The 10553-nt window shown below is 35.8% G+C and overlaps 1 protein-coding gene across 2 annotated transcripts in view; it reads left to right on the plus strand.

Moving 5' to 3' along the window:
• GABPA (GA binding protein transcription factor subunit alpha) overlaps nucleotides 1-10553 on the plus strand; it is a 76419-nt gene that overhangs the window by 61737 nt on the left and 4129 nt on the right. For both annotated transcript variants that reach the window (XM_044670263.1, XM_044670264.1), the window contains one exon: nucleotides 30-222. In XM_044670263.1, coding sequence (XP_044526198.1) covers nucleotides 30-222 — 193 coding nt within the window. The remainder of the gene's footprint in view (nucleotides 1-29; nucleotides 223-10553) is intronic.

The following is a 10553-nucleotide window of genomic DNA, read 5'->3' on the forward strand; positions in this document are numbered from 1 at the left end:
AGTTGTGGCTTCCAATTCTGTCTGAATAGGAAATAATGGGCAGATTCAACTATGGCAATTTTTATTGGAACTTCTAACGGATAAAGATGCTCGAGACTGCATTTCCTGGGTTGGAGATGAAGGAGAGTTTAAGCTAAATCAGCCTGAGTTGGTGGCACAAAAATGGGGACAGCGCAAAAATAAACCTACCATGAACTATGAGAAGCTTAGTCGGGCTTTAAGGTAAATAATTTGCTAAATTTGGGAATTTTTTGATAGAGTGGCTGTTGTTTAGATTTGTTTTTCAGCTATAATTATGTTATTGAAATTAGTGTGTGGTTATAAAAATATTTGTACTAATAAAAATACTCATAAAAAGTATTTGTGTTTTGGGGGTGAGGGGTTAACCCTTAACCTTTCAATACTATATTTTGGTCACAAGGAAGGAGAGTGGTAAGATCTGGGCAGTGGGAGTTCTTAGAATTATATAGCTAGGAAGTGTCTGCAGTCAAATTTGAACCTAGGACTCCCCATCTCTAGACCTGGTTCTCAATACACTGATCCAACTAGCTCTTCTCTATAGTTTCTTTAAAGTCCTGTTTTTATCCTTTTCCATTTTTTCTATTTTATTAAGATATTTATTATCAACAAAAACTAAAACTGGTTTTCATACAAATTATTTTTTAAAATTATATTTAAAGTCACTACTTTTTGGGGTTCGTATAACTGCTTAGTTTATTGCTATCCTTTCTAAATCTGCTGTAGATTTAGGAAATCAATTTTTACTCAGGTTTTTATTATAATTGTTTTTATGACTCTTATTACTGTAAATGAACCCAAGACTTTTAAAGACATAATCTTTTGGGCTATTCCAACAAACCAAAGCTTAAGTTTTTTTATTTGTTTTATGATTGACAATGTAAAATGATTCATTTATGTCATTGGAAGGGAAAAGTAAAACCTGCTATAAACATGGAACTTTAGAGTTTGAACAATATATCTAGCAAGAGATCCTCTAAACTCTGCTTGAAGATGTTCAAAGACAAGTGTTACTTCCATTCTACTTTGGAATTACTCTAGTTGTTAGGAAGTTTTTATTGGCATCCGGCTTAAATTTTCCAAAGTTTTGATAGGACAGAACAGGCCTAATAAGTAGCCTTTCAAATATTTGAAAGCATTATCCCTGTCTCCTCTACCTACCCTTGAGTCATCTTTTCACCAAGCTAAATGTCCCACTTCCTTTAATCAGTTCTTGTACACCGTGCATTTAGGACCCTTGACAATCTTGATTTAGTCAATCAGTTAATAAGCATTTATTAAATGCCTCTTCTGTGCCAGGGACTGTGCTTACTTAATAATAATTGGAGATATAAAGACTAAGAAAAGCCCTTGCTTTCAAGAAATTAACATTTAATGAAAGAAGTTATACAAATAATCATACACAAACAAGATGTTAAACAGAAAATAGTCAACAAAGCAAAAGCACTAGCATTAAGGGACATTAGCAAAGATTCCTTGCAAAAGGTAAGATTTTAGCTGAGACTTGAAAGTTAGGAATAGGACGGAGATCGTTTCAAGCATATGGAGCAGCTAGCGAAAATGACAATCAAGAGATAGAATTTGTGTATGAGCAAGAGCCAGGAGACCAATAATACTAGAGTGTTGAGGTGTGGGAGTTAGATAAAAGAAGTTTAAGAAGGGGGCAGCTGGGTAGCTCAGTGGATTGAGAGCCAGGCCTAGAGACAGGAGGTCCTAGGTTCAAATCCAGCCTCAGACACTTCCCAGCTGTGTGACCCTGGGCAAGTCACTTGACTCCCATTGCCTACCCTTACCACTCTTCCACCTATAAGTCAATACACAGAAGTTAAGGGTTTAAAAAAAATTTTTTTTAAAAAGAAGTTCAAGAAGATTGGAAAGATAAGAAAGGGGCAAGGTTATGGAAAGTCAAACAGAAGATTCTGTATTTGATCTTGGGTGTAATGGGAAGCCACTGAAATTGATTGAATGGGAATAGGGGTGAGTTTCACATGGTCTAACTTGCTCGTTAGTAAAAATCAACCTGTGTGGAGGATGGTCTGGAATGGGGAGAAACTTGAGACAGAGAGATAAGCCAGAAGGCTTCTGGAATTGCCCAGGCATTAAATGATGAGGGCTTGTACCTGGGTGTTGATTGTGTCAGAAGGTGGGAGACACATATATGAGAAATGTTGTGAAGGAAGGAAAATTACCAACTTGGCAACTGATGGGATATAGAGGGGGGGTAGAGAAAGGAAGGTATTAGAGAGGATGGGGTAGCAAGGGTTACACGTAGGTTGAGGACCCATGTAACTGGTGCCCTCTACAATAATAGGGAAGTCAAGCAGAGGGAAGGGTTTTATTTAAAAAAAAAAAAAGAGTAAGTTCAATTTGGGATATGTTGAGATTAAAATTTCTAAGAGATAATTCAGTTCTAGGTTTCTAATAAGCAGTTGTTTGAGTAGTGACACTGGAGGTCAGGAGAGGAAGGCTAGGACTACTACAGTATATCTGAGAATCATTTGTTTAAAGATGAGAATTGAGATCTTGGGAGCTGATGAAATCACCAAGTGAAATAATATAAAGGGAAAAGAGAAGAGGTCCCAACACTGAGCCTTGAGGCTACCATCTCCATTAATGGTCATGAGCTGGAAGTAGGTCTGTCAAAGAACATTGAGAAAAAAAGAAACAGTTGAAAAGTTAGGAAGAGGTACTAGAGAAAGCCATCATGAAAACCTAGAAGAATGAATTGCTCCCTAGTTTTTTCTGACCAGGACACTGTTGCTATCACTTCATTTTTCTTGGAAGATATAAATCTTAAAGCAGAAAGGATAGCATTAGCTCTAACTGATAACTCTTGAGCTTTAAAGTTCATTAAAACCCCCAGATCTTTTTCAGACAAATTATTTCTCCTTTCCTGGTATGTGTGAAAGTGATTTAAAAAGATTTTTTTTTAATCAACAAAAATCTACTCTCTCTCCTTCCTATTAGGAATCCCTAATTGAGAATGAAAGAAAAACAAATCCATTGTTGCTAACATAAGTAATCAAGCAAAACAAAATTCCACACTGACCATGTCTAACTGAAAAAATGTATACTCACATGTATATATGTTACTCATGCTCCATTTTGTATCTTTCAACTCTGTGAGGAGGTAGATAGCATGTTTGATCATCATTAGTCTGATCAGCATCTCTAATTCTTTAAAAGTTGCTTGCTTGGGGGCAGCTGGGTAGCTCAGTGGAGTGAGAGCCAGGCCTAGAGACAGGAGGTCCTGGGTTCAAAGCCGGCCTCAGACACTTCCCAGCTGTGTGACCCTGGGCAAGTCACTTGACCCCCATTGCCCACCCTTGCCAATCTTCCACCTATGAGACAATACACCGAAGTACAAGGGTTTAAAAAAAAAAAAAGTTGCTTGCTTTACCATATTATAATCATCATAGAAATTATTTTCATAATTCTGCTCTCTTCACTCTGTATCATTTCATATAAGTTTCCCATGGTTTCTCTGAAACTATCCTCTTCATTCATTACAGCATAATAATATTGCATAACATTTTATGCCATAAATTGTCTAGCCATTCCTCAATTGATAACCATCCTCCTCAGATTCCCATTCTTTGCTACCTCAAAAAAGAGCTATAAATATTTTTGTACATCTTTAAAGGATTGTTTTGCTTAGAATTAATCCCTTCCTTAATATACCATCTAATTCCCTGTCCTCCCTCTCCCCTTTCCTTCTTATTTTCCTGTTGAATGAAATGTATTTCTGCACACAACTTTTTTTGTGGGCATGTTTTTCCTTCCTTTGACTAGTTCAGGTAAGAATGAGGTTCAGGTGTTAGATGCTGCATCCTACCCCCTTGTCTATATAAATTGAATGCACCCTGACTGTGAGATAATTTTCCATAACCTTCCTTTTCCATCCCCTTCTTTTCTATTCTTCTCTTAAGATCAAAATATAACATAACCACTCCAAAACTACCTGCCTTATTAAATGCCCCTGATGATGATAGAGTTCAGAGGATTCACATATATGATCTCCCTATATTTGAATGTAAGCAGTCTTTGTTTACTCCTTTATCATTGTTTCTGTTTATCTTTCTATGTTTTTCTTTACTTCCATATTATAAATTCAAAGTTTTTGTGCATTTCTGATCTTTTCATCAAGAATGCTTGGAAGTCTTCTACTTCATTAAACATACATTTCTTTTCTGTAGGATTCTACTCGGTTTTTTCAGATAAATTTTTCTTGGCTGCAGCATATATCTTTTGCCTTTGGGAATATCATATTCCAAATTCTATTCCTTTTAAGTACTGGTAGTTGAATTGTTAATAATCCTGACTGCGGCTCTTCAGCACATTTTTTTTGACCATTTAAGTATTTCATACTTTCTAATTTTACCTGGAAACTTTGAATTTTAGAAACAATTATGTGAGTTTTCATTTTGAGGTTTCTTTCAGTGGATACTTTCTGTTTCCATCTTGCCCACTCTGAGTTTTAAGCAGTTTTCTTTTATGATATCTTGAAATACTATACCTAGACTTTTTTTTTTTTTGGTCCTGGCTTTCAGGTAATCCAGTGATTCTTAATTTATATCTTCTCAATCTGTTTTCTAGCTTAGTTGTTTCTGCTGTATTTTATATTTTCTTCCCCTTTTTCAGTCTTTTGACTTTGTTTTAATATTTCTTAATGTCTCATGGAATCATTCATTTCTGTTAGGTCAGTTCTAATTTTCAAGGAATTTGTTACTCGGCAAATTTTTGTAGGTCCTGTGCCAAACTGTTAATTCCTTTCCCGATGTTTTTTTCCCACATCTCTTTTTCCATGTTTTCCTCTGGTGCTCTCATTTGAGTATAAAAACAAAATTAACTCTTGCATCTTTTAGGAATTCTAATTGAATTTGTGCCACCGTTATGTTTTGCTTTGAGGCTTTGCTAATAGATTTTTTGGAGTCATTATTTTCTTCTGACTTTGTGTCTTGAGCATCCCTAATTGCTTTTTATAAAAGGTAGGATTATATGGTGTCAGGACATTAGGCCTAGAAGCCTTTGTGCTATATATATACATATATATATATACTTTGTATGTTTTATATGTGCAAATTGGGTACATACACAGTTATCCATTTTTTTAGGAGAATGCAATAAATGTAGCAATATGAATAAATCTAATTTTTATAATCTTAAAAAAAATTAAAAAAAATAAAAGTTAGGATTTTTTTTTCACCCTTTGGCTAATTTTTCCAGCCTACGTTTTGATTTTGTACTTCATGTTAGGCCTAGGTTCTACACACTGCTGGAGAGAAGATCTAGTCTGGTCCTATTGCTACTTGCATGAAAGGAATTAAAGGCTGTTATTCTAGGCTCTTATAGAAAGTCCAGGCTGATAACCTGTAAGCTTTCAGTGTTCCCAAAGTTGTCGAATTCAGGAAAAGTCTGGGCTGGGCTACAAGTTTCTGATTTGGATTTGGATCTGAGTAACTGTAAAGTGCTCTTCAGTCAGTATCAGGCTCTCTTTTGGTCTGATTCCTGCCCTGGCAGGATTTATATTGGGCTGGACATTGGAGCTAAAATCCACTTCTACTCCTGAGGCTTGAGCCACACTACTGCTGATTACTTGTGAACTTTCTTCTTGCTTGGTATATCTCTCAGGACCCTCAGCTGCTCTGAACTGCCACTAATAGGCACAGATCCCTGTTGCCTTGTCTCTGACCTAGAACTGACTAATAGACAACAACTTTGGTTTTAGGACCTTGCCTTGCTGTTCAGCATAGACCCTACATAGCTGAAGTGTTCTATGTTGCTAGGTGGTCCTGGCTAGAAGCTGGCCTCAGTATCCAGAAATCTCTGCTAATTTTCGTCTGGAAAAATGGTTCACTGTGACTTTTTCTTGGTTCTATATCAGAACTCAGTCTAGTGTTCCAGATCTGTTCTGAGAATCTGGTGATAAAGGTGGAGCTGTATTGATTCCTGTTCCTCTCCCAGACCAATTTTTTGAACCTGAGTACAATATCCATTGTGTTATATATTCCTTCTAACTTTGTTTCATCTTAAATTTGTAAATATGCTGTCTGAGTTTTATCCAGGTCAGTGAGGACCAAGCACAGATGATTTCTAGGTACTTCACTTAAGATTTAATCAGGTCTACATTAAACCATCACCAACTACTTTATGAATCTGACTATTAATTTAGCCAGTTCTGAATCCATCTATCATCTGGCTGGTATTTCTCTTATCTTTATTTTATATTTTCCACAAGAAAGATTAGAAATTGCCATTCACAGGGAGGAAAGGATAGAGAAGTGGAAAAGGAAGAGGAAGAGGAGGACTAGGTTCTTGCTAAAGATTCAAATCTCATAGAGGATGGTTCAGATAACATCATATAAAGAAATACTTTGCATCTGACAGGAAAAATTTTTGCACTGGAAAGCTAACTTCTTGGGGTTCTAAGTACCTCACGGGAAATAAGGCATCATTGGAGATTCTTCTTCAAGTCGATGTCTTCTAGTTCCCACTTACCTAAAGGCACCTTTTTTGTTCTCTATCCTAAAGCATTTCTAAGAATGGTTCCTGGACCTATAATTTGGTCTATCTGATTTGTTGTTATCATGCCTCCAACTTGCTTTCTGACCTTGAACATATATATCACTTTGCCTATCTGGGATGCCAGTTCCCTCATTTATTTGTTTATTTTAGATCCCTGCCTTCTGTCTTAGTATCAGTTATAAGAGAGAAGAGCAGCAAAGGCAAGGTAATTGGGATTAAATGACTTTCCCATGGTCACAAGCCAGACTTGAACTTGGGGTTAAGTGACTTTTCCATGAAGCACTTCAATATTTCAAAAATGAATTTGCCATTTTGACCATTAGTTAATAATGAGCATGCATACAAATTAAAGGGGGGGGGTTCTTACTTACTAATTCATATTCAGTCAGCAACCATCTGCCTTCTCTTTTTCCCACCTCTTCCCCCAAACTCCCCAGTTTAGAAATCAAAACAAAACCTCTTTTACATATGGTCAAACAAATTTTCACATTGGCCATGGCCAAAAAAATATTTCCCAATATGCACTTAGTCTATTATCTCTCTATCAAGAGAGAATCTTGGTCGGTCGGTAATTCATTGATCAGAGTTCCTAAGACTTTCAAAGTCAATTTTGCTATTGTTGCCATTGTATAAATTGCACTTTTGGTTCTATTTACTTTGTTCTGTATAACTTTATACATGCCTTTCCAGGTATCTCTTAAACCCATCCTCTTAATCATTTCTTATAGCACAATAGTAGACCATCATATTCATATACTATAATTTGTTTACACATTTCCCAATTGATAAGTACCCTCTCAGTTTTTAATTTTCCATCACACTCCAGGTTTTGTGGTATGGAATTTTGTCCAATTGAAATCCACCAGGCTTTACAACAGGAATTTCAGCTGCTATAAATATTTTATACATCTTTAGGATTTATCCCTCCTTTAATGTCCCATCTTTATTTTCCCTCTCACTTCTACTTTTTCCCTCTTGTTTCCCTGTTGAATGAAGTGTATTTCTGTATCCAACTCTGTATGTGTATATATATTCCCTTTTTTGATCAGATCATGTGAAAGTAATGTTTAAGTGTAACATTTCCATTCCCCACCTTGTCTTTGTATATACGTCTTCTTGTACACTCCACTAAGGTAATTTTCTCTATCCTTCCTCTCCTCCTTGTCCCACCCCCTACTGTGTATAATTTCCTTTCCTTATAACAGAATCACAGATATATCATCTTCCCATATTTGTTCTTTTTAAGTCTCTTATTATTGTTCACATTTACCCATTGTAAGAGGGGAATCTAGATATTTAAGGTATGATCACCAGAAATCGAATTTACACGATAACACCATTTATGTTTCTCTTGGCATTTATATATACACTTCAATGTTTTTATGTATATATTGTTGTATCAGGAATGCTTGGAAGACCTTTAGTTCATTAGAGATCAATTTTTTTCCCCTGTAGAATTATACTCAGTTTTGTTAGCCAAGTTTTTCTTGGTTGTAAACCTGCATCCTTTGCCTTCTGTAATATCACATTCCAAGTTCTCTGTTCCTTTATAGTGGTAACTGCTGAGTATTATATGATCTTGACTGTGGCTCCTCGGAACTTGAATTCTTTCTTTCTGGCTACTTGCAGTATTTTTCTTTGACCTAGAAGCTCTGGATTTTGCCTATAATGTTCCTGTGAGTTTTCATTTGGGGATTTCTTTCTGGAGGTAACCAGCATGTGCTTTCTCTTTCTGTTCTGTCCTCTGATTGTCTTGGAGATCTAAATTGTCGTTTTCTTTTGTGATTTCTTAAAATATGATGTCTAGACTCCCTTTTTTGAACTTGATGTTTAATATTTAATAGTCCAGTGATTCTTAAATTCTCTCTCCTTATTCTTTTTCATGTCAGTTGTTACTTGGCCAGCCATTTCACTTTTTTAGGGATTTTGTTGCTTGGACAAGGTTTTGTATTTTTCATGTTAACTTTAATTAATTTAATTTAATTTAATTAATAGTTAATTTCCCTTTTCAGTTCTGTCTTTTTCCATGTTTTCCTTTAGTGTTCTTATTTGATTTTTTAAAGTAATTTTTGTAGCTTTTTTTTTTTCACTATTGCTTCATCACTTCCAGGAATTCCCACTGGACTTAAGTTAAGCCCAGAATGTTTTCCTTTTAGGCATGGCTCATTTTAGAGTCATTCTCTTTTTTGTGTTTGTGTCTTAATTGTCTCTATCTCCATTGATAGCTCTCTGTGGTTGAATCTTTTTTTGTTTGCTCATTCTTCCAGCCTGCTTCCTGACTTTAGATTTTATGTTGGTCTAGGCTCTATGTACTTTTGGAGAGAATGGCTGCCTTGAACTTTTGTTCTCAAGTCTTCCTGCTGCTTTCTTGAGGTTTTAAGTGTTCTATCAGAATCTCAGTGACAGTTCATGCTAGCGAGCTATACATTTTCAGTGTTCCCATGGCAGCATGATCTGGGACCAAATCTGATATTGCAGTATTCAGCCACTATTAGCCAGCTAGAAAACTTCAGGTTCAGAGTGACAGAAGTGCAGACTCTTCTTTGACCTCCTTTATGTTCCTTGCATGTAGTAATCCATGTCCCAATTCCGTTTTCATGGGCTTATCCCCATGTCTGGAACCTTCTCCCTCCTGATCTCTACCTTCTAACTTCTATGGTTCTCTTCAAATTTCAGCTAAAGATTCAGCTTCTGCCAAAAGCCATTTTGAGTCCTCTTTAATCTTAGTGCTTTCCATCCAAGATTGCCTCCAATTTATCTTATTTGTTCAGAATTGTTTTGTTGTCTCTCTTATTAGACTGTGAGCTTCTTGAGAGCAAGGATTATTTTTTACTGTTCTTCATAACTTTAGCTTTTAGCTCAGGCCCTGGCAACATAATAGGTACTTAATAAATGCTAGTTGACTGACTGAACTGCAGCAGAATCGTGTCTTCTGTGGGGTTAAACTGAACAATAGGAAGATACATAAAAAGGAGATAGGGATAAGGAAGAAAATCAATGAAAACAATGAAGTAAAAATGAAAATGCCTCCTCTAGTCTCTCAGGGGAAAAGAGAGAGAGAGAATCAGTGTGTTAACAGGGAAAGATTGAAATGGGAACGAAAATGGTAAGTGTTGGTTTACTAGTTGTAGTGGATCCCACTACACAATACTCATGAGAAGAAAGAGCTGTTCTATAAAGCGATAATAGCAGTGGTTCCCAAAGAATTTTGTTCCTCGAACCCCTTTCACTAACAAAAATCTATAGCAAACTTGTAAGTTGCATATACTATTCAAAATATTCTTTTAGGTTTATTCATTAAGTACTTAAAATAATTACAATGAAAACTTTTGCTCCCAAAAGTTCCAAATTGAAATTTACATTACTTAACTATAATTATCAAGTCTTTTTAATCCTACCTACAATTTTGAAAACTGTCACTATAAATTTTAAAATAATTGCAATTTTATGTGAGACATTCTATAAGAATTAAAAGAAGTGATCTAGCAAGATTTCATATACTTGTTATCTGCAGGATTTCATATTACATTTCTTTATTTTATTAAATCAGAGAGTAATAGAATTGGAAAATAAGTTTAAGTTGGAAAATAGCCTCAATATTGCAGGGAAAAGCAACATAAGGTTTGTTTCTACAGAACTTTAGTGTACATGATACAAGAATGCTAATGTTCATAACATTTTGATTATGTGATTACACATCTAATAAGGGTATACACGTACATCTGATCATATGATGGGAATAGGTTTGCACTCAAATGTAAACTCAGTTTAGAAACATCTTTTTTTTTTTTAAACCCTTAATTTCTGTGTATTGGCTCCTAGGTGGAAGAATGGTAAGGGTAGGCAATGGGGGTCAAGTGACTTGCCCAGGGTCACACATCTGGGAAGTGTCTGAGGCCGGATTTGAACCTAGGACCTCCCATCTCTAGGCCTGGCTCTCAATCCACTGAGCTACCCAACTGCCCCTAGAAACATCTTGAAAACAGGTTAAAGTACTGCAAGAACACATT

The sequence above is a fragment of the Gracilinanus agilis genome, chromosome 3 (assembly GCF_016433145.1).
Source record: "Gracilinanus agilis isolate LMUSP501 chromosome 3, AgileGrace, whole genome shotgun sequence".
Taxonomy (NCBI): domain Eukaryota; kingdom Metazoa; phylum Chordata; class Mammalia; order Didelphimorphia; family Didelphidae; genus Gracilinanus; species Gracilinanus agilis.